Raw genomic sequence first — 24,559 nt, 5'->3', positions numbered from 1 at the left:
ATTGCCAGCTGGTTGAGGGAAGGGATTGTCCTACCCTACACTCCACAGGTGCAACCTCATCTTGAGTACTGTGTGCAGGTTTGAGCACCATAGTACAAAAAGGACATGAAACTATCAGAGAGTGTCCAAAGGCAGGCTACGAAGATGGAGAAGGTTCTGGAGGACAAGAAGTGTGAGGAGTGGCTCATGGCAGCTGCAGCTCCTCACAGGGAGTGGAGAGCAGCGCTGAGCTCTGCTCTTTGACAGTGACAGGGCCTGACAGCATGGAGCTGTATCAGGAGAGGCTTTTGGGGTTAAGGAAAGTCTGTGCCCCAGAGAAATATGGGCATGACATAGCACCCTAGGGCAGTGGGAACACAGAACCATAGAATCACCAAGATTAGAAAAGACCTCCAAGATCATCCAGTTCAACCACTGTCCAACTTCCCCACTATACCATGTCCCTTAGTATAATACCTAAGTGTTTCTTGAACACTTCCAGGGACAGTGACTCCAGCATCTCCCTGGACAGCCCATTCAGTGCCTGACCACTCTTTAGGAGAACATGTTTTTCCTCATATCCAACATGAACCTTACTGGCACAACTTGAGGCCATTCCCTTTAGTCTTATCTCAGTTACACAAGAGAAGAGGCTCACCCCCACCTCAGCAATGCCTCCTTTCAGGTTGTAGAGAGCCTACAAGCTGCCAGAGTTCAAGGAATGTTTGGACACTGCTCTCAGGCACTGCATTTGACTTTGGGTAGCCCTGTGTGGAGCCAGAATTTGGACCTGATGATCCTTGTAGGTCCCTTACAGCTAGGGATATGCTACAATTCTATGATTTTTATGATTCTGTGATATTGTGATATATATACAAAAGAAAGTATGTATGCATATGCACGTATAAATACATGTGACATGTATACTTACATACCTGTATTTTAGAAAACTTACAAATGTATATTGTATATATAAATATAAAATGCTACATGCTTGCTGTGAATTTAGGGTTTTATTCCCATAAATTCACTTTTTTCAGACTCTTCAGATGCATTACTAGAATGCAGTTCTGATGCCCTCATAGAATACAGACCTTACGATCTAGTATTATTGACAGTATGTTTGTATCTTTCCCCTTTAGGTTTTGGCTCTACTTTCTCAGCTGCTGAGGAAAGTGTGATGATGATACCAGCCTCTCCAGAAAACATCAGCAAACAGTACAAAGTCAGCAGTCAGGCAAGGACAAGATATCTTTTCTAGTATTGCCTCTAATAAAAGAAGCCACACATCTTATGTCAGTACTAAATTAATAAGTCTTTTTAAAATGTAATTGTTATTCTGACTGTATTTCCTGAAGAGTTGATAGTGATGATTGTTAGGGGTACCTTCAGATCCTCTTTCTGATTGTAAAATCACTTCTGGTGAATAAAAGTGGGCAAATCAGCTCATTGGCAGTCTTAAGTGTTGGACTTAAAGACTTCACCTAATGTCTGAGAAATTTATCAGACTTATATAAGAAATGTAAACTCCATGGAGAGAGTTCAGCCAGTCCATGAAAAGTAAGTTGATCATACTTGGTCATTTTATGGCTTCCATATGCTGGATTGTAGCAGTTACTACCAGGAACCTAAGTCCCAGTTATAAAATCTTTATTTTGCTCATTACCGTATAGATATACTTGAGGAGAGGCAAGCAGAGTTCCCTTCTGCTTTGAGTACTGCTTTTGAAATACAGGCAAGTCCTCATGTAATAGAAACTATTCTACTGACAGTGTTTGTCACAGATGCTGCCTTACCCATCGCCCAGTCTGTAACTCAGACAAGGCCGCTTTATATGAATCAAAAGTGAAGATCATGTGTTAGAGGAGCAAAGCTGACTGGTGATAAGAAAAGATGTCAAATAATGGTTCCCATTAGGTGACAGACTTATCTGCCATGATTGTGTTTGACCACATACTCAAGGAATTCTCTGAATTCAGGTTTGTAAGCTGAGGAAAAATAACACCATTCACTGAAGCCCACCAGTAGTTCACTTAATGACCAGTAACAGGAAGTAGGAAGTGATTAGCCTGCGTGAAAGGATGCAAAGCAGAGAACTCTCATAAAAAATACAGCATAGTATAAAATTTCAGCTGTTAATCATAGCTCAGAAAGTTCAAGGGGAGGAGCCACGATGATCATGTTTTGGTAATTAAAAATAGTAATCCACATTCTTCTCTAGAAATAAGAGTAATTGGAGTGTAGAGGAGACAAAGGGAAAGAGTAGAAGTTAAGTTACAATCGAAGTTCCACACTCATTATAGAGCGTGCTGTTTAGAGTGAGAATATTTTGTTCCACATTTACTGTACTTGTATTGTTATTGCCTGTGGCAGGTGTTTCATGAATGTTTCCTGGAGCCATGCCACAACAATGGGACGTGCAAACAGTTGGGAAGTGGATATATTTGCATATGCCCAATTGGATATACAGGTAAAAAATTAGGGAAGCAAAGGGAAAAGCTAAGATGGCTCCAGGTCTTTAACATGAGCAAAGATAAAGGAGCAGAACGTTTCAGTGCAAGAGTGTAGGCTAACTATAGTGGAATAAGTGGAATGTCTGTCATAGATTTATAACACAGAAGTATTAAAAGAGAAGAAATAGTTCCTCATGTTCTTGCTGAATTATATGATGTTTGTCAAAAGGGAATTACGAGTGGGATTTCTTTAAGTGGTTTTAATAAAAAATTCCATGGAATTCAGTATGAGTGGATTGAGCAAAGCTTTGTGGATTTGAAAGTTCTTTGCTTAGTGATATTTATGATTAGCAAAACCTGGAAGTTTGCACTGTAAACAGCTAATTCCACCAGATATTCTCTTTCTTCTTCCTGTAAACTTCATGGTTGCTCCAGAGCAAACAGATAACTTGTTATCAAAAAGCTCTTGATCTGTTAGTTGTGATAGAATATTAACTGTTACCATCTGGAACTGATCAGACTGTTGTCTCATATTCTTCTTGTCTCAGCTTTTTGTCTCAGGTCAGTGTTACCATACAACCTAAGAAAAGATAACTAGAACATCTACTAATGTCCACAGTTGATAATCGTATTTTGCTACATTAAGTAATTGTAACTTCTGTAGTTTTTGAATGATTTCCTGTTTTGTTTCCATGTTCTCAATCCTTTATTTTGCATTGTAGGCTTGAAGTGTGAAACAGAAATGGATGAATGTAAATCCTCTCCTTGTCACAATAATGGAGTGTGTAAAGATGGCATTGGGACCTTTGTTTGTCATTGCAAGCCAGGCTATTCTGGTAATTTAATTGTTTCTTCTTCAGAAACGTATTATTTCTGTGCTAGGTAGATAATGCAGAACAACAGGGCAGTGCTAAATAGAACCGTAACAGGAAACCAGACAGATATATAGGCCAGAAGAAAGTTGTACTGTACATGAGTAGCTTCTGAAATAAAAAGGACAGTCACTCTGAGAGCATGTGCTTCTGTTTGTGATATTTTCTGAAGATGAAAAAAGGAAATAAAGGGTGAAGATGAGGAAATTAGTAAATAAGCACAGGGAAGATATTTGTGAAATTGAATATGGCTTGATCAGACAAAGCATTTATGTAGTTGCATTACTGTAGCCCTGAGTTAATGAATAGCTTTTCTCTTATCTTGTTCCTCGGTCTTTTTAACTGCCACCTGCATGCATGTCAAAGATGTTGAAATATGTGGGAAACTAACATGCTTCAGTACTTTGCCAAAGTACTTAATTTCTAAATATAAAAGTAAGCTATTAGAGTATATCATTTGGCAGCAGATTAAAAGGAAGACCTGGTGTTTTCCACCAGGAAGTGGACTCCCTTGTTCAGTTTATGGCCACGCGTATATTGACAGCAACACTTGCTGAGTATTTTTAAAACTTTATAAAGACAAGCCGTGGTCTGGCATGTTCCACATCTCATCAGCTGAGTAATACAAATGATCTGTTTCAAATGTTTTTAACACTGCAGTCAAACATGAAGTTTTATCACTTGATTTCATCAGGCCTTTGTTATCCAAGAATTGCAGTGCATTTCTGCCCTCAGTATTTGAACACCACATCATGTAAACCCAGACTGTGTTGACTGTGCCCTTTTGCTATTTGAAGGTCTCCTGTGTGAGAAAGATATAAATGAATGTAACTCCAGTCCATGTTTGAATGGAGGTCACTGTATCGACGAGAAGAATGGTTACCAGTGCACTTGTGCAAAAGGATTCACAGGTACACTATTTCTTGTGAGCCAGATTTCTTTCTTTCTAATGCAAAAAGATGTCTTCCTTCCCTGACCAAAGCATTTCAGTCTCACTGCTATGTGTTACGTATGTGGTATGTTGATTTGGTATGCTAGCTTCTGCAGGTTCATGTAGTCTCTGAGAGTCCCTGTAGTGTTACACTGTGGCTTCAGAAGACCAACTCGGTGATTGGTCTTCTATTCCAGATCTTGCCAATAACTTCCTGTGTGTTGAGGAAAGGACAATGCAATTCCAATTGATTGAATTAATTTGTTATGTAAAATCACATGCGGTTTCTTTATTCGTCAGATCTTGTAACACAGATTCTCTATTTCAACAGAAATCCTCAATTTGACAAGGTACAAAATGTCACTTTTTTCACTTTTCACATTTTCCTATTATATTTGAGGTTCAAACTTAATGTCTTTTGTAGCAGCCTTCCATCAGTTGATCAAATTAGTTACTCTGATTATTTCCTGATTCAGCCCAAATTACTCATACAGCAGGCAATATCCATTTAGATTCCTGACATAAACGTTATTTTCTACAATTACAAAGATGCTTTCTGTAACATTTCTCTGCCCAGTTTACCTCAGATGGTGGAGTAAATACCAGTCCTGCCACTCCAGTATTTGCTGTTTTCTAGAAAGTAGGCAACAGTTCTTGGAAACCAGCAATGGTTTGGTGACCTTATTTCAGCTTAAATAAAAATGCAGCTGAAGCTTTGTTCTTTTCTTTCTAGGTGCTCACTGTGAATCAGAGGTCAACGAGTGCCTTTCAAACCCATGTCTTAACAGAGCTCTTTGTGAAGATCGAGTTGGAGGCTTCTCCTGCAAGTGCCTCCCAGGTTTTACTGGTGTCTTGTGTGAAAGAAACATTGATGAGTGTCTCAGCAGACCCTGTAGGAATGGGGCTACATGCAGGGATGGTATCAACAGCTTCAGGTGAAAAATAAATGATATAAAACAGTGTGGAAATTCAGGTCTGTTGTGGTGCTTCACGTGTCTTAGGTTTCAGTGGGGTGACTTTATGCACACTAACAAAGATTTTAAAAGCAAAGAAGATAAATCCTAGTGTCTCCACCTTTTATTCCAAGGTAGACAACAAAGAAAATATGCAGAGCTTGATGTATAAGAATGCTAGGATTGTAAAGTGGTTGAGTGAGAGGTTTATTGTGGTTTAATCCCCACTGGCAGCTAAGCCCAACACAGCTGCTGTCTCACTCTCTCTCAGTTGCTTAGGGAAGAGAATCCGGAAGGAAGCAGTGTGAAAACTTGTGGTTTAGAGTAAAGACATTTTGATAGGTAAGGCAAAAGATATTCAAGCAAGCAGTGCAATGTAAAGAATTCATTCACTGCTTCCCATAGACAGGCAGATGTTCGGCCATTTCCAGAAAAGTAGAGCTTTGTCCAATGATAGTTTATTGGAAATACAAACACTGTAACTCTGTAACACTCCTATGCTTCCTCTTTCTTTATCCCAGCTTTATTTCTGAGTGTGATGTTATAGGATATAGGATATCCCTTTCGTCAGTTTTGGTCAGCTGTCTTGGCTGTGTCCCCTCTGAAATTATTCTGCTGGCAGGGTAGAATGAGAAGCAGAGAAGTTTTGACTCTGTTCAAACACTGGTCTGCAGTCACTAAAGTTATTTTCATAACAACCCAAAACACGTCACCATACAAGTTAATGCAAGGAGGTTAACTCTATCCCAGATAAAACTAGGACATATTTAAATACTCTTACTCCAAAAGAATTACACTTTTCTCAGATCTCAAGTGCTTGCTTTCTTCTGGAGTAACTGATGGTAGGACACGTATCTGATAATGCTACTTTTCTGAAGCCTACATGACACTTGAGAGAATAAAAAGGTTAAAATACACTATTGGAATCTTTCAAATTCTTATTTTTGCTCTAGTGTATCTGAACTCAGGTCTGTTATGAACACTGATAAGAATGTCCTGTTGCAGATCACAGTGAAGAGAAAATCAGCTACTATTGTCTGTCTTTAACAAGCCTTTCTTTCCCCAAAGCCCCAGAGTACTTCTCTTCCTGCAAGGTCAGGTACCTCTGCTCTGTAATTCTCTAGACTTGAGAAGGTATGCTTCACTCATAGGAATTCAACAATAAAGTCTCTTGGTTTCATGGAAGAAATGCAGACATTGGATTTAAATATCATATTATCCCTGTGAAGAACTAAAATGCTGCAGCCCTAACAGCTGATAGCATGCAAGCATACTTAAAATGAACGAACAACATAAAACTGCATTTACTGTGTAGTATACGTTCTGCTCATTTTTCAGTATATGGCCTCTCTATTTGCGGTCTTTGTCTTATGGCTGGAATTTTTTTACAGCAACCACATTTAAAGTGTGTTCTCTTTTTCTCCATAGGTGTCTGTGTGTGACAGGGTACACAGGACTCAACTGTGAAGTGAACATCAATGACTGTGCCTCCAGCCCCTGCTTAAACCATGCCACCTGTGTGGATGCCCTGAACTCGTACGTTTGTAAATGTCCTCCTGGCTTTACAGGCAGCAGGTGTGAAACAGGTATACAGGAATAAGTGTCAGAAAAAGGTGGCTTGACTGAATCTCTGGGTAGAATTTGCACTTGCTGAGCTGATTGCATACCACTTCCTCAGAAAGCAGATGGTAGAACTCAGAAAGGCTGAGTGAAGCTTCTGTGACTGCAGCATTAATGCATATAATTGCAAACAAGTAACACCATATGTGCTAACTCATGTCTGCATGCATTTCTTTTCTAAAGTTCAGGTATAATTTTAAGACCCTTTATGTCTATCAAGTGAAATTTGTATGTACTCTGTGTATTTGAGTTAATTAGCTCTTTGTTTTTCTTCAGTTTCTTGCAGGACTTTGCATTATAGAGGTAGTGATGAGGGCCCAGTAGTCTAAGCTTTAAAAGTACGAAGGGTATCAACTTTCCTGCAGTCAGCTAAATTGTATCACATTTGATGCAATTCCCAAAGTAATGGTGGAGTTCCACCACATAACCATGACACTCAACTCCGTTTGTCTTTTAGCCAAATCATGAAAGTCGTACTGTTTTACTAGTAGTTGGTGAATCTTTTAACAGCAGTTGAGAAATCATGTCAATATTGCAAAGATAGCAGAGAACATACAGGTCTTTTAGACCACGTTCCGTATCTGAGTTAAGTAACACCTAGCTTTCAGGAGAGCTCCAGATGGTACATTTGCATGTGATATTCTGATAATGGATGCCACTCTGCTTTATGTACAGCACAGGAGCATTCTACACCAGTGCAGTGTATTGCAGTTCAGGAGAAAAAAAAAAAAAAACACTTTTTGTTCATTTGCTGCTTTTTGTATATTGACCCCTGTGCATGAAATGCATTTCATGCATTGTGCGTGAAATGGCACAGGCTGATCACACCTTTTTGGGTTGTAGGATGGCAAATGGCTCTGTGAGTTCATTGTTAGGAGGCTGAAAAGATATCCAGTGCTATGCAAGGTCCTTGTTCATTCTTTGTTAGATTATCAGCTGCATTTTCAGTTGTAAAAGAAAGCGCTGTATGCTGGCTGATGCTTGACTGTTGTATGTTCTTTTCCGCTCTTATAAACAAGGGAATAGCTTTTGTAGATGGGTTCTGTTCCATTTTCTTACATTTGACTGGAATCCATTCAGTACTGTTTCTGGGTTTTCTGGAATGTAGCTCTGAAAACTCACTGTCTTTGTTGCAGAACAGTCCTCTGGTTTCAATCTTGATTTTGAAGTCTCTGGTATCTATGGGTACGTTATGCTTGATGGCGTTCTTCCGTCGCTTGGTGACATCACATGTACATTCTGGATGAAATCCACTGACACCACCAACTACGGAACTCCTATTTCTTATGCAGTGGAAAATGGAAGTGATAATGCATTTCTTCTGACCGACTACAATGGGTAAACTTAGCTTTCAACATGTCTTGAATTGATAAAGAAATCATAGCCAGCATAGACTTTAATCTCAGCTTTGCCTTTTTTGGGGTAGGAAAACTGCATGCAAACTTTACCTGGAGTTGCCTCATTGTTTTGTTTATTCACTGTTTCGTTTCCTCCGTTTCTTGCTAAGTATAAGAGTAATGACAAGAAAATAGCAAAGTTTAAGAAGCAGAATTTTTTTGTCCGGAACTAATTTTACATTATTTAAATGACACCTTGAAACAGCGATTGCAAAAAATCAAAGCCCAGCACTCGGGATGTGATGCCAAAGGCAAAAGAGGATCCGAGTGAAAACTTTAGGAAAGCACCGTGCAGCCAAAACTTGAATCAACATGTTTTAGTACAGGAACACATTACATATTTCAGTGAAATATGCATATCATAGTAGTTCTCTTAGGAGGTACAAATACTTCTGGAGAGATTTCTTGTATGACGCAGATGCATTTAGCAAATAGCATTTCTTTGAGTCGTGTGGGACTGGCCATGTTCTTCAAGTTGCTGCATGCAATTGAGTCTGCTTTCATCTTCCTTCTACACAGTTGGGTTCTGTATGTAAATGGAAAAGAGAGAATCACAGACTGTCCTTCAGTGAATGATGGTAATTGGCATCACATTGCGGTCACATGGACATGCATGGATGGGGCATGGAGAGTGTACATTGATGGGAAGCTATCTGATGGAGGCAGCGGGCTCTCTGTTGGCTCAAAAATCCCTGGTATGCTTTGTTTGTGTTACCTCAGAGCTGTTGCCTAATTTTTGTTTTTCCTGCAGAATTTTCTGTACCTGCAAAGAAATGATAATCTTCGTGTTTCAGCATGTTTCCAACATTTAGGCAAGGATCTCCTTTGCACTTCTTGTTCATTGAGATTGTTCTTTCAGTCTTACTGAAGACCAACTACACATTTCTGTGCTGAAGTAGACAGCTTCTTTTGAGGCTGGCACAGTTTAGTCCACAAAGGAGCCCATGTTGAGCAGCTTTTGGAATGGCTTTGAGAGAATATGTTTCCCACTCAAGAACCTTAAGTATACTGACGTTTCCTGTAGAAATCTGTGCTGAAAGTTCATCAGATTATCCTTCTACTGTTTGTTACTCTCCGATGTCTTCCTAAAGCTATGTTTGCATTCCATTCTATCAAGATGGATTTTGCTATGTCATTATTTTCTGTGGTCAGTAGTCTTTCTGGTAATATCAGAAGAATGGAGAAGGAATAACTTTGGCATCTAATTGCTGTGAATGGCTTGACGTTAAACTGCTGCAAAGAGATTTGGTTTTACTAGTGTTTTCATACCACTACCTTCAGGATTTACAAACTTTTGAAAAGCTCCCATACCAAAAGAAAAAAGAAAAAGAAAAAGAAAAAAAAGCAGCGTGTTAGTCTGTGCACCCTGTGCTTTTCCATCTACTTTCCATTAACATAGGTATCTCCAGAGGTAAGACCCAAAACTTGTACGCTCCATTACTCTTTGGTCTGCACTCTGCTGTGGCTTACATAATGCACATCCATATAATCTATGTGAGAAAATTTAATTTACGTAGCATGCTGGAATGTTGATTCTGTTCTAATAATCTGTGTGCTTCTCAGGGTTTGGATTCAAATTTAATCTAAGTTTTCCTGAAAGCAGGAAGTGCAAACTGGCACAGTGAAATATGCCCCTCCTGCTCAAAACTGTGTTTTGCATTGCACTGTAATATATCTCACAGTAAGTGCTGGCTAGAAACTGTGTCCTAGAGCCAACACTGTAAAAGTGCTATATATAATATGGGGTAGCAAAATTTTGCTTTACTGTTCATTCTTCCTGTGGGGATTGCTGCTTTAAGATATTGTTTCCTGTCCCTGTTCTAATCTTCTCCGAGATTAGGTGGTGGTGCACTTGTGCTGGGACAAGAGCAAGATCAGAAAGGAGAGGGATTCAATCCAGCTGAATCTTTTGTTGGTTCCATAAGTCAGCTCAATATCTGGGACCGTGTCCTGTCTCCACAGCAGGTGAGACCTTATTGTAGTGTTTGGGCATAATCATCAAAGCACAGGATGGATCTTTGAAAAAGCGTTCAAGGATCTGGTCTCTGGGATCTGATGAAGTTCTGTCTTAGTGTAATAAGCTTAGAGAAGCAAGTAGGGCACCTTTAAGAATAGGTAGAGTAAAAACAACACTGAAGTAACTTTTTGTTTTGACTGAGCTTTTCTGCACTAAGTTGCTTTGAAGGAGAAGCCGTTTACAAAAGCAAGCAACCTGTTGGCAGAGAGAGAAAACCCAGTGAAATGATATCAGAACTTGTTTTATCAGTTCCAGTTCCTTCGTCCTGCTATATAAAGCCACATTAAATTTAACATGGGAGGCATCATAATTTCAGCTCATGCATTAGATGCAGTGAAAAATCTTTGAGCTTTGTAGTCCCAGGAAAAGTCTATGTGATCAGTAGGACTGAATATTAGGCTGCATTTACTCAGGCACCAAAATATAGATTTGGCACTAAACTTCCACAGAGTGAAAAAATCACAGTGGATCAAAATATGTCTCCAAGGGCAGCGATCTCATAGCCTCTAAGAGGAGCAAGTTTCAATGCTTGGTTATCCATGAAGTGAATACTTTTTCTTGAAATCTAACTGCAAAACCTCACAGTTCTTCAGTTTGTAGATGCTCTTTCACTGTGGTATGTTCACTGTGATATATTAAGTACTGATGCATGGGGATAATTGCTCTCTTGATTTTCTGGCTGTCGACCTGTTCACACAGCAGGGATACTGTTATCTCTGTTATGGTGAGTTAGTGGTGTTTGGTACCTAAAGGTCAGACAGGAATTATGAATGACTTGGGAACACTTGAGTATCAAAGACTAAATTCAAAGTCAGAGAGGGGGAAGGGGCTCTTCTCTTGATGTAATTTTAACAGTTGTACCATTATTTGATGGTTTATCACTCTGTTGTGCCCATGATCCAAAATAATGAAATGAGCATGAAATAAAAAAGAAGTTAAGCCAAATCTTTGCTTTACTGTTTCTTTGTCCTTTTCTTTACTACTTTTGTTTTCTGCTGTGTTCAGAACTAATTTGCTGCTATTCTTGGCCTTTGAGATCTCCAGGTAGTGCACTGACAAGTCACATCTTCAGGGTTTTTTGCACTTAGCAGTTAGGAAGCTAATAAGTATATGTATGATTATACAAGACACGCTGGTGAAGAGTTTAAGTGGGATTTTTTGAGTCTTTCTCAGTGTCCACTTCTCTTCAATGCTATTGACAGGGTGGATAAAATTCAAATTTACTTCAAATGCAGTGTAAATACAATGAAGAAGAAAGTCCTGCCTATCATTTGTAGTAATATCTGTATTACTTATATGAAAAGATGTGAAACTTGACTGGGAATTAAGCCAAATAATCTTCCTTTAAAGTTTTTACCTCATTCATTATAAAACTTGTGATACTAGATCACTACCATTATCTCTGCTATAACCAGTTTTGCACTAGCCAGCTAGAGCTATTCAGCAAGTCTTACTGTCTTATTCATTGCCATATAGGAAAGTGGGGTGACATGGATATGTTGTGCTGTGAATAACAGAAAGGCTAAATCTGTTTTTCTTTGTATGCTTTAGTTGCTTATCTGCATGCACTTTTATTTTGCATGGACTCATTCTTTTGTTGCTGAATAGCAGCAGAAATATCTTTATATATCTTCATATGATTGGGGTTCCTTCCTGTCCAGCATTCTCCTCCATATGACTTTGAAGGGCTGATCCCACATCTGTTTGGTCCACACTGGAAAAATCTTACTTCAAATTCCTGGCAGATGCTTTGCAGCCCTTGTCCTTAGCTGTTTCCATCAGTGCAGACTGTTGAAGTGAGATACTTGAAATGGGCTTTGTTCTAATAGTCCAGGTAACAGTCTTCTCCAGTCTTCTCCAGTCAGAAGAGCTGACTGGAGTTCAGGGCAGGAGTAATGTGAGAAAAATTCAGTATGAGGTTCGTGACACACCTTCCCTTCTCACAAAAACAAGCAGTATAATACAGTTTCATCCTCTCAAGACTGGACAGAAGCCAGCAGGCCTTCTGACAAAGGCAGTTAATCCAGCTGCTGACAGGGAACTGGGCACACCTGGGGTTTCAGGGCTGGCTGTGCCCTGAAACTACACCTGTGGGTTAGGTGGCAGTGCTGACATGTACCCAGGCCAATGGGCTGCTCATCTTGGCTCTTGTTAAATCATTTTTTCATGGTGCCAAAGAAAACATTTGTTTCTCACTGATGGAGAATTACTGGAATAACCCAGCAGCACAGCAGAGACAAGGAATAGGAAGTAGTCTCAGTAGCCTAATTGCTAACATGCTCTCTTAATTGAATAATCATCTTTTCAGATCTTCACTCTTTAATATTTTAAAAGAACAGGAAATCCTTCATTATCCTTCTACTGTATATTTGACCTCCTCAGGGCTTGTATGGGTTTTTTTCAGCAGTTCTGTGGCTAACATATTATTACTTCTGCCCTGGTAGGGAGAAAGGTAGTGGATAGTTGTGTGGCAATAATGCAGTTTAATCCCAGTCGCACTCTGGAACTATCTTTCCTTTTTTCTCTTGGATTTACAGTGAGCAAAAATAATGCAGAGTGAATTCAAAGCCCATGTTTTTCACTGGCACTTTATTAAGGAATAGTTTCTTATATTTTGCTTGCATGACAAGTGCTCCTTTAGATATTAACTCTGCACATGCCTATCCACACTAGCTGGCTCATGAGTACAGAATAACAATTAATTCTTGTGCTAGGAGAGAATAACATGACTCATTCAATGACTAGTTCTAATATCACATACTGACATGGAAGATTTTTCTTTTATAATATTCTTCTTTTACGTGTTCCTTAAACATCACCTAATCAACTGTTTTCAATCCATAGGTAAAATCTCTGGCTACATCCTGTCCAGAAGAACTCCAAAAAGGAAATGTGCTAGCCTGGCCAGATTTCCTTCCAGGAGTTGTGGGAAGAGTGAAGATAGATTACAAGAGTGTATTTTGTGCTGGTTAGAGCTTTGTTTTCTAGAACCCTTCTTTTCTGGACAATGTTGTAAGACTTATGTTATGAGGTTAAATATGCTAGTTTGCAGCCTGTGTCCTACAAACCATGAATAAATTATTTTGATAACAGTTGGAACATTCAGTCCTTCATTCCTCAAATTCCACAGTTTTGTAACAAAAGTTCATTGGAATTTCTGACAAAGATTTATTACTTCCTGAATTGAAATGAGAAGGAGTGAAAATGGTGATTGGTCAGGAGGAGGTTTTCTTTGTCTTTTCTTATAAAAGTAATTGCACATTATTAAAATACCTTCTGTCTTCTCACCTCTTTTCCTACATATTCTTTTCCTTGTGTTGTATTTTGATGATTCTCAAAACTATTTGAATCCAAGTAGGATGTAGCTTAGCATAATGCTTCTCAATCTTTCTTCTGGATAAACTTACACAGGATCAAGCAGTCAGTTAAGAAATGTATTCCTGACAGCACATAAATATATATATCTCTTACTGTATGCATGCATTTTGTCCACAGATTGTCCATCTTTGCAAGGATCTGTACCACATCTGCGTGCTTCTTCATCTGATTTAAAGCCAGGGTCAAAAGTCAGCCTTTCCTGTGACCCAGGCTTCCAGATAGTGGGAAACTCTGTTCAGCACTGCCTTAACATGGGACAGTGGACGCGACCCTTTCCACGCTGTGAAAGTGAGTTGTCTCAGTGGGCTGGCAGGATTAGGAAACCTAGACTTCTATTTGGGCCCTAATGCTATTTATGGTCTCTTTATCCCTGTAACTATGATGTGGTTGAATCCATCCATGTTACAGCATATACAAACGTGCTTAAAGTTAAACTCAAGTTTTACTGGGCAGGAAGTACACCGTGATCTGATTCTGACACTTTTTTAGTCAGTTTCTAATGACTGTGGCAGAGATGAGTCCATTTGGATCAGCAGATATTCTGAGCTTTCCTTCCCCTTGCACCAGGAATGTGGGAGATGCACAGGAAATAGTTGAGTCTGCGGGTTTGAAGTGTCACTGAGAATGTTTAGTTTGAAATAAAATCCTTTGTGTTAGTGTATTCTAGAGTAGTTTCTTTTAAAGACAACAAATACTTCTGCCAGGACTTAGAAGACACTTCTGGAAGACGCTTTTGGAATTTTTTCTAGGAAACTAGGCTGCATACATACTCCTACCTTCTCCTTTTCTTTTATCTGCTCTGCTATGACTGCACATGGGACTGTAGTTGCATACGGTGAAGCTGACCGTATTTCTCTTCTCAACGGTACAGTAAATTACTCCAGAAGTAAGTTAACGCTTGATCTCAAAATTAATCACAGGTTTGGTGATAAATCAGCTTGGATCTGGAGAGATTTTTTTACTAACACTCAAAGAGATGCTAAGGGTTATATATATGTCAGGAGCTCCAGTCTCACTGTGATCTCAGTTTAGTACTGTGACCTTGCAGTAATCTGCTGATTTTGCACTGTTCAATCACAGTAATATTGAGCTTGTTTTTCAGTAAAGGGAAAGAACAGGAACATACATACAAACTTAGTTTTCCTTTTTTCCTAAAGCCCATTAAAGGTCGCTGATTATCAGGGGAACAAAAAGACATCTACTGAGATCTTAGTCACAGATTTCTCCTCCAAAGCTAGCAGAATGTCAGGAGCTGGAAATTCTCTGACAAGTACCCACAAAGTAAGACTCTTCTTTACCTGTACTCAGTCACTACATCAGAAAAATTCTGGGCCCATGTGAAATCATTCTGAAGTCAGTTTGTGTTTGCTCTGCTAATATCTGTCCCTTCTTTTCGTTGCAGGAATCAGCTGTGGAGTGCCTCCACCTTTAGAGAATGGCGGTTATGCTGCTGAGGATTTCTTTGCTGGCAGCACCATTACCTATCAGTGCAACAGTGGCTACTATTTGCTGGGTGACTTTGAGATGTTCTGCAAGGACAATGGGAGCTGGAGCAGCATTTCACCATCATGCCTTGGTGAGACATGCCATGCATACTGCTGTGTGGACTAGCCATCTTGGACTTCTGTGCTCTTGGGTTTGGGTGCGATTTCATTCTGAAATTGTGAAAGCTAGGCAGAATCTCAGAAATCACATTCCAAAATACTCACATTTTTGAAATCATGTGCTCAACACTGTTTCAAGTCAGGCCTCCAGTCGGGTACCTTTCTTTCTCAATCCTGTTGTAAGTCCCAAACCGTATACTCCATACCTGGTAAGCCTGCATTACACTCCCAGCCTCTCTACTTTCAGATTCTAGTCTTAGAATCCTTGCATTCTCTGCTACTGAACTGTGCATTTCCCTGCTCCTCAGCATGTCTGTCAGCAAGCAGCTGCAGCACTGAACAGACTGAGAATGGACACAGCTCATATAGTTGCCATATCTTAACTTCCTTCCTAGTCAGCTGGGTCTGGTGTACCAGGTATAGATTTAGGGGCTGAAAGGTGAGAGACCAGCACTCTGCTGCATACACAGGGCTTAAACATATCTTCTTGAAAGACCATGTCTACAGCAGATCCCCACTGGAATACACTGGCAGGCTGTACTCAAATTGCTGCTGCTTCACTCATGTCTAATATGGGTTGCAGGATAACCTGGCAGTGTTTATGTTTGATTTGACTGGTTGTTTTGTCCAAACATGCAGCTACAAAACGTAGGTGTGGGTTTTTTTTCAGTAAAAAAGAGCAAAAGTCAAGTGAACAGCATTCTAGTCCTGCCAAAATTCTCTTTGGAGCAGGATCCATCTTGTTTTAAAGCATTTAATCCTTTGGGACTCTAAGAACCTCCAAACAGACCATCCAGTCTGATGTTGCTCTCTTTAATCAAAGGCATATAAACATGACCAGACTCAGAGTAAATGTTGCATGACTGTCCACATAGTTCAGCATCTCTCCAGTAGGAAGAATGATCTGGGAAAGGAAATTCCTGTACTTCACCTTCTAGATTGAAGAAAAGGTGTGGAAAATGAAAAGAGTAAAAATTAAAACCCTGGACCATCCTTTACCTTTCTTACTCACTCTTAAGGCAGGCACTAACAAAGCCTGACACATAAGCCATACACCTATGCCCTAGGATATTCTTTTGCTCTGTTACGCATGACTCAACTGTCCTTCCAGTCTTTCTTGTCTTAAAAGAAACTACAGGAGGAGCAATCATTCCAGCTCTGCTGTGGTGGTATTTTGCATTCTCCTGATGCTTGTGTAATTGGCAACAGCTTTGATTTTAGTGAACCATTTTCATCCTGCCTGTCAGAAAGAAACTCCCTTTCTTTTCACAGCGCTGTTGGGATCTTTCATGCTGGCAAGACTCCTTCAGCAGTGAGGAGTTAATGCATTGATTCAGATCTTGTTTTTTTAACTGCATTACTTTTTCTTGCCTCAAAGTGGGCAAAGGTCGACATCTATCTTGTAGAAGGATTTTGAAATGAAGAACTGTTCTATCTCATAGTGCTCTGACTTAACACGAGGAATAATCTCTGTCACCATGATTTTTCAATGAGATATTTTGAAATTTGTCTCTTGCAATTTATGACTGATGGTTTCACCATGAACACTTCTATTCAGTCAGGATTTGAAATCTCATATGAAGTAATTTGGGCTCAGGGATTTTTTTACTGTACAGTACCATGTGACATGTAGCATAAATTATCAATTGGCATTTCTAGGCACTGTTATCATATAAAATAGTTAATTATAATAACTGATGTATTTTGAACTCGTTTTAACTTTCCTGTCGCTACAGACACTTCTCATTTCTGATCTAGTTTAAGTCTCATCAGCACAGATGGGTCTTTTCTGATGTTTTATGGTTCAGAATGTTTACCCCATTGACTAAATTTTCCTGTCTTAACATTTGGGAAGTTTAAGGTGTAAAGAATTTCTAAGTGAGTGTTTCATGCAAAAGTGAACCCTTTTAGTGTCTGTCAGAACTAGTAAACAACAACACATGAGCTACACTGAATGTTCTTTCACTGCTTTGAAATAAAATACTTTTGTGGAAGCACTGATGGAAGATTAACAGGATTTTTTCGTCAGTTTTCTCACATTTTACAATATTTTATAGTAAGTTTCCTAGAAAACATAAATACTAATTTAAAAATGAATCTTTTTTGCTGAAGCATGTGACTGAATTAAGCAATTTTTAATTATGCTAACTAAAGCAACTCTTTTTGACAGTGAAACAGAAATTTGAAGCAAATGTGTATTACAAATACCATCCTAAAGACATCTTTATTACTATGTTTCATTTTTGTAGATGTTGATGAATGTGCTGTTGGATCAGACTGTGATGAGCATGCATCCTGTCTCAATACAAATGGATCCTATGTTTGCACCTGCATTCCACCTTACATAGGAGATGGTAAAAAATGTGCAGGTATGGGAAAGAAAAACATCATGCTTGTCTTCCAAAATTCTCTATAGGCCACTGTCTTCAGCTGTGGAAGACAGCTGCCAGTAACTGATCGTAGAGAGGTACAAGAGAAGCATGCTCTGTGCATCTAATCACTTTGGCCTGAACAAGGCTGTTATTAAGTGTCTCCATTATTGGTAAAATTGTCATTTGGATTCTGTTACAAGACACATGCCCTCTTGCACATGCAGTACATATGCTGGGGATGGCAGTGTGTGCCGACTTTTGGAATAGAGCTGTATAGTAAAGAAATATTTGCACTTAGGCATTTGAATAGGGGTTGAGTTGTCTGTGGAAACATTAAGTAAGGTGGCTTTGAGTAAAGATGACAACACAGTGGCATAGGCTGGAATAAAAGCTGACTGATTGATCTGATTTCAGATTGAGGACTGAACACACAGGAGTGAGCTTTCTCTCATGGAGGGATAAATGACCGCTAGATTTATTTGATTCTGACAGTGAATGCAAACAGCCAGAATGCTTACACTCAGAGTACTTTATCAAGATTAGCTTACTTGCATGAGCCTTCAGTTTCTGTCACTTGACAGAGAGAACAGGGAAAAGCCAGCAAGCTTGGATTTGGATTGTGGGTGCTTTCCATGTGTTCTGCTTTCTCACCTTTGGAAATTTCCCAGGAATATCTCCTAAAACTTTTCATTAAACCTCATACTTAGTGATGTCATTAATAGTTTTCTTTCTTCTTCCTCAGAACCAGTGAAGTGCCGAAATCCGGGAAATCCAGCAAATGGCCATATGTATGGGGACATGTACAGTGTTGGCAGTCAAGTAACTTTTTCTTGTGAAGAAGGGTTTCAGCTGACTGGAGTGACTAAACTTACATGCATGGAGTCTGGAGAGTGGAGCCACTCAATACCATATTGTGAAGGTGTAGTTCATGGGGTGACTGTTGATTGTAACGTGCGTCAGTGTAGAGATGAAAGGGAGAAGAGTAGTAGCTTAGAGTCTTCAGAGACCATGACACCTAATGAAATTTTTTTTCTAGCAGTCTTGAATCACAAGATTGAAGTTTCTATTGTCTTAAGAGATGTAAGTGCCAACTAAAGTTACTGACAGTTTGCATATTCACAGTGGAATGCTTCTGCAGATCCTCCAAAGTATCAAAGGTGTAGGCTCATCTCATTACCTTTTTCTTAATGTAAGCTTTAAAAATAGCCTCCTGTTTGCAAGCAACTTGTGGGAAAATGATGTCTTAAAAAGTATTAACAGTGTTTCAGTGTAAGAAGCAACAGGCTGGTGCATACAGGCATACATGGCACAATTATGAAAACTGTTCTAGAAAACCAGAACTGAGGTGAAGCAACAGTAAAAGAAAGGGGTGGTGAAGAAAAAAAAAGATTCTGTCCTTAGGAGGAGGTGGAGATGAAGTTCTGTGGATGGTAAAGTGTACGGTATGTGAAACAGTTCAGCTACCTATTTCCAGTTAGTCAAATCTCTCCATAAGTTGAATAGAAATAAAGAGCCTTAAGCATCAGCTACAGCTTATCCAAAAACCCAGTTTCTCTAGGGCATTTAGACCTCTTCGAACCTATTTAGTGAAAATAAATATCCTGGTTTTGTTTTTTTAATTTGTGTTGCATCAACTTCTCTTGCGATCCTATCTTTTTAAAGCTGTATCCTGTGGACGTCCCACTATTCCAGAGAACAGTGCCATTTGGGGCTCAAATTTTACATACCGGAGTAAGGTGACATACAGGTAGGAATTTAATGTTTGATGCCCCATGTTGTTAATGAGCATATAGCAGCAAATCAGAAAGAGCATGTCAGAATTCAGAAAGTGTTGAAAATACATGGAGAGGAGTGAGCTGTGATTTAAGTAAACAAAAGATACTTGGTTATAACTGTGACTGTTCACTAGCAAAGCTGAATGTTTACTTGCATACTAATTTTCTGTGCCGTGATGAGAAAGCTGGTAAATGAGAGTAAATGAGCAATGAAGGCAGGAAAGGGGTGGCCAATTAGAGGCCATAAGAGTTCATAAAAGGCTCTGTGTTTAATAGCAACTCTTTTTTTTCTCATACAGGTGCAAAGATGGTTACAGCATTGTGGGTGAAAAGGAAATTATGTGCCTTGCTAGTGGTGCTTGGAACCATCCTCCCCCCTCCTGTGAAATGGTGACATGTCCTAGCCCACAGGATATTAGCAATGGAAAATACACACTCACTGGCACAACCTACCTTTCATCTGTATCATACAGTTGTGACAATGGATACAGGTAAATGCTGGAATATTTCTGAGACAGATTTTGGCAGCATGCTTCCAAATTTAAAAAATTGCTGAAAGATCTCCTTTACATCTGAAATAGACAAGGTTGGGATGATTGCTCAGAAAGTTAAAATACTAAAAGAAAATTTAAGACTTCTATAAAGCTCAGAAGTAGCTCCTGCTTTTCATACTGAATTATGTCTAGATCGTTCAGATTCTACCACACACGTTTACGTATGCATGTATGCAACACTTTCATTTTACCATTAAGCTCAAATACATATCTTGAATATTTGGAAATCAGTATTTATTATTTCCGGAGGTTCTCATTTGTGTTTAAAGATAATCATTCACCTAATAGGCTTTGGAACATATGCAGTATTATGTTTGGCATAGTTTTAAAGTGCCTTTAGTGAAATAATCTTCTGTTGTTCATTTACTCCTCAAAAGCTCTGCAGTAGTTGTTTATTGTAGTCTTCTATTCTGTTTTACATTTGCAATCAAAGACATTGTAAACACATTTCTAATAAACTGCAATTGCAAATGAATACATTCATATTGTATTCAAGGATATGGTGTCAATTGCAAGTTACTGCCTGTCCCTGATATTTGCTTGTATCTAGCAGATGACAAAAAGTGGCCTCATATGGACCTCTAGGTCTGATTATTTTTTTGCTTTTTCCTGCTGCAAGCATTCCCCTGTCCAGGTGCAGGCAGGTATGTGAGGTACGCTCATCTGCTAAATATTTAATCCATTCACTCAGTTTTCTGAGTAAACACAGTGGTTTAAATACCTGAGTGGATCAGGTCTTAGTCCAGGGAGTGCTTGCCAGTCTCAAGATAGCCAGAGTGTTGATGGTATACAACTTGATCATTAGAGAAACAGAAATCACACAATCCCAGAATGGCTTGGAATGAACCTTAAAACCCACCCAGCTCCAACCTCTCTGTTGTGGGCAGCGCTGCCACCTACCAGATCAGGCTGCCCAGGGCCTTGAATGCCCCCAGGGATGGTGCACTCATAGCTTCTCTGGGCAGCTGTGCCAGAGTGAAAAATTTCCACCTAACGTCTAACCTAAATCTCTTCTCTTTTAGTTTAAAAGCATTCTCTCCTGTCCCATCACTATGTAAAATATCAGTCTCTTTCTTGCTGATAAGCCCTCTTTTAAGTACTGGGAGGCTGCAGTGAGGTATCTCCACAGCCTTCTCTTCTCCTGGATGAACAAGCCCAGTTCCCTCTCTTCTTATGAAAGGTGCTTTAACCTTAAATAATTGTTTAAACACCCCATGACCCTTTATTGCTCAAAAATGGTCAAAACTACAGCAGAATTTAGTGTGTGTGTGCAAAGTACATTGGGGTCCCAAAATAATTCCAACAGCTTTCTTGTCAAAGCATTCTGAAAAGTAGTTTTCTGATAGCATAAGCATTGTATTTTCATGAATAGAAGGTGAGATACTGAACTCTGCTGAAGTCAAAGTCCCCTTGACTGGGGCCAGGAAATCAGAAGGAAAACACCTCATGCTCTGTTCACACAGCCTGAAGCAGCAGCCTTAATAATGATTTTTGTATCTTAGCCTTCAGGGTCCTGCTGTACTTGTCTGTGCATCTTCAGGGAACTGGAACAGCACACCTCCAGCTTGCAGCATTGTCTCTTGTGGATCTCCTCCTGCCATCAAAGATGCAGTGATAGAAGGAAATAACTTTACTTTTGGAAGCACGGTCTCTTACACGTGCAAAGAAGGGTATGTAGTTTAGTACTACGGGACTGATATTCAGGACAAGTAAAACTGTTGCAGGCCATACAGCTTTTTTCTCTGCTGCTTCACAAGTCCTTTATAACTGTTCATGAATTACTTTGTCATTGCTTCTGTCTTGCCTCCCTGAGAATTAAATATGATGGAGGCTGTGGGCTGTCAGGTTAGTGTGGGACACCAAGGCATTTCCCAAAGCAGTCAGCTGCACGACAGCTGAATATATCTTGAAAAAGAACAATGGAGAGGATTCAGAGAGTAGGAAAGATGAGTTTCTTGGAGTTAGACCTAGTACTTGTCTGGTAAACTCAAGGCTGTGACCGAAAAGAATTCACTGTCTCATCACACTTAAAAGAGCACTGTTTTGTTTTGAGAAGTAACGCAAGTGTTCTGGTGTTCTAAACTCTGGTTACTTAAAACTGTTTATTGAGGTGCATTATTTTCTTTGATTTCCATCTGTGCAGTGTAGTGACCGTTCAGAGCAAATTTCATGGCTCCATTTTGATGGTGTAGCATGAATGTAATGCTGGCCTGAGATACTGGAAGAGGCTATGCACATGCATATCTTCACAGCTCATAAGCAGTCCTTTCGAACTTTTTGAAAGTACTCTGTCCAAAAGACAGAGCACAGATGAGGAACTTTCACAGGGTCTGGATCTAAGTGATTTGGAGGATTTTGTGCTTCTTGTTGATGAGAAAAAGGCAGATTAATACACCGGCATATTGTTTTTAAATTAGCTTTGCAATATTATTTGTAATGACATTGAAATAAAGTTTTCTGGATTTTTTTTGATTGCACGAAGATTCAAAAAGCTGCTTCTTTTTTTGTATGCAAGTATTTCTAATGGCATAGGACAAGAGCATTTAAGGAGGGTCACTGCTAACTAAGTGGCAATGAATAAAATCAATAATAATAAACTTCAGCACATAATAGACTCTTTTTCTGAGAACAAACCCTACAAACAAGGCAAAGCACTTTCACAGAAGTTGCTATCAAAATCTGAACAACTGGCTTCCAGCCTGCAGCTGGAAAAAGTTATTGGGACCCTTCCAATAGGTATTATTTGCTTTTTGTAAGTGACACGACAGAATTTAAAACTGAGCAAAGAGATATCACAGATAACATGTACATGTTTAAACAGCAGCAGCTTGAGCAGATTGACAAGCAGTATGGAACAATGCCTGTTACTGCATCCCAGATACAGAGTAAAGAAATGTAACTGCACTATGAGTAATCACACTGTAGAACTTCATTGTAAATTACAGTATTAAAAATATTTGCTTCTATATTGCTTTTTACAGTGCAGTTTTAAGATCTTACAAAATCATTACATGCAACACCTTTTCTAGATAGATCGCTAAGGAGCTTCTCATCGTTTGCAAGTGTGAAAATAGATTGATGCAGCTAATACAGGAAACCAGAAGTCTTTTTTGGGGCTTTTCATCTCCATCTGCCTTCAGTTCTGCTAAATGGGAATAATTTCTGGGTGGGTTAGTTTCCTTGAGGAGTGGATAGCCTGTCCCAGTGCGGTATTTGTTCACTTACAGTAGAAAAGTTTCAGTAAACATGGAGGTTCGGGAGCAGTGATCAGATGGACAGATAAGAGAGTTGTATTCTGCTCAGGGTGTTCTAGGATATTTGTTATCGTGACATCTCACCCATGGATGAGCTTGGCTTTGCGGTCTTTCATTTGAAGTTGGTGGTAGCTGTTGTAAAGCACCCTATTTGTCTTCTGGAGTGCTAACAAACTATATTATGGGGACTTAAGAAACTGTAGGTGACATTTAACAATGTTTGATTGACTTCCTATATGATTTCTTATCCACAGTTACACTTTAGTTGGTCCTGCAACCATAGAGTGCTTAGCTAGTGGCGAGTGGAGTGTGAGCCACCAGCAGTGCCTGGCAGTGTCCTGTGATGAACCCCCCCATGTGGAAAATGCATCGCCAGAGAACGGCCACCGCCTCTATGGCGATATAGCTTATTACTTCTGCTCAGATGGCTACAGCCTGGCTGATAACTCTCAGCTGCTTTGCAATGCGGAAGGGAAGTGGGTGCCTCCAGAGGGCAAGAAGATGCCTTACTGCGTAGCTGATTTCTGTGAAAAGCCATCCACTGTCTCATACAGCATCCTGGAGTCCATCAGTAAAGCCAGGTTTCCAGCCGGCTCCATTGTGAGCTTCAAGTGCATGGAAGGCTTTGTTTTAAATACTTCAGCCAAGATTGAGTGCCTTAGAGGAGGCATCTGGAATCCTTCTCCATTGAGCATCCAGTGCATTCCAGTTCGCTGTGGAGAACCTCCCAGCATTGGCAATGGCTATGCCAGTGGGACCAACTACAGCTTTGGAGCAGTGGTGGCATACAGCTGCAACAAAGGGTTCTACATCAAGGGGGAAAAGAAGCGTACCTGTGAAGCCACTGGCAGCTGGAGTGGCAGTTTGCCCACGTGCCACCCAGTGTCATGTGGAGAACCACCCCAACTTGAGAATGGCTTTATTAAGGTAAAAAATCTTTTTTCTCATCTGCCTAATAGCATCACAAATTGAATACATCTTCATAACTGATGCTGTTTTTTTCTCAAAGAATTCAATTGATTTCCGCAAGATCTCAGTCTTCGCTTGTTTATGAGTGACTTTCCTAGTCACTCCATCTGGACATGTATGAAGTACTACTGCCAGTTAATAAGCCTTACTCTTTTTACTGCTGTGAAAAAGAATCTGCTTTGAATTAGATTAATAAGTGTGGGATAATTTCTCTGTGTGCTTTAGATGCTAGCATATTTCCTTGCTGAGGTCAGAAGTTGTCCTTTGCCTATCAAATTGCTTTGCAACAATGCCCAAAGTTAAAAATCTTGTGGAAGCCCAAAGCTGTAACACCTCTTTAATCTGTGTTGTGCTAAGGGTAATACTGTGGTAAGGAAGATCAGAAACATTATTGTAAAATTTAGCTTTGAATTTCTCCAGCATTTTTCACC

The 24,559-nt window shown here is 39.6% G+C and overlaps 1 protein-coding gene across 1 annotated transcript in view; it reads left to right on the top strand.

Annotated features, from left to right (window-relative positions):
* Positions 1 to 24,559, top strand: part of SVEP1 (sushi, von Willebrand factor type A, EGF and pentraxin domain containing 1) — a 123,001-nt gene that overhangs the window by 69,394 nt on the left and 29,048 nt on the right. Inside the window, exons 20-37 of the mRNA XM_052700792.1 lie at positions 1,122 to 1,216; positions 2,353 to 2,449; positions 3,155 to 3,268; positions 4,102 to 4,215; positions 4,969 to 5,170; positions 6,617 to 6,774; positions 7,945 to 8,146; positions 8,725 to 8,900; positions 10,046 to 10,170; positions 13,067 to 13,190; positions 13,718 to 13,888; positions 15,003 to 15,176; positions 17,454 to 17,573; positions 18,319 to 18,495; positions 19,239 to 19,323; positions 19,651 to 19,842; positions 21,408 to 21,575; positions 23,414 to 24,086. Coding sequence (XP_052556752.1) covers positions 1,122 to 1,216; positions 2,353 to 2,449; positions 3,155 to 3,268; positions 4,102 to 4,215; positions 4,969 to 5,170; positions 6,617 to 6,774; positions 7,945 to 8,146; positions 8,725 to 8,900; positions 10,046 to 10,170; positions 13,067 to 13,190; positions 13,718 to 13,888; positions 15,003 to 15,176; positions 17,454 to 17,573; positions 18,319 to 18,495; positions 19,239 to 19,323; positions 19,651 to 19,842; positions 21,408 to 21,575; positions 23,414 to 24,086 — 3,167 coding nt within the window. The remainder of the gene's footprint in view (positions 1 to 1,121; positions 1,217 to 2,352; positions 2,450 to 3,154; positions 3,269 to 4,101; positions 4,216 to 4,968; positions 5,171 to 6,616; positions 6,775 to 7,944; positions 8,147 to 8,724; positions 8,901 to 10,045; positions 10,171 to 13,066; positions 13,191 to 13,717; positions 13,889 to 15,002; positions 15,177 to 17,453; positions 17,574 to 18,318; positions 18,496 to 19,238; positions 19,324 to 19,650; positions 19,843 to 21,407; positions 21,576 to 23,413; positions 24,087 to 24,559) is intronic.

Source organism: Tympanuchus pallidicinctus, unplaced genomic scaffold, assembly GCF_026119805.1.
Source record: "Tympanuchus pallidicinctus isolate F22 unplaced genomic scaffold, pur_lepc_1.0 scaffold4, whole genome shotgun sequence".
Classification (NCBI taxonomy): Eukaryota; Metazoa; Chordata; class Aves; order Galliformes; family Phasianidae; genus Tympanuchus; species Tympanuchus pallidicinctus.
Note: the sequence above shows the minus strand (reverse complement) of the source record. Positions and strands in the feature narration are given on the sequence as shown.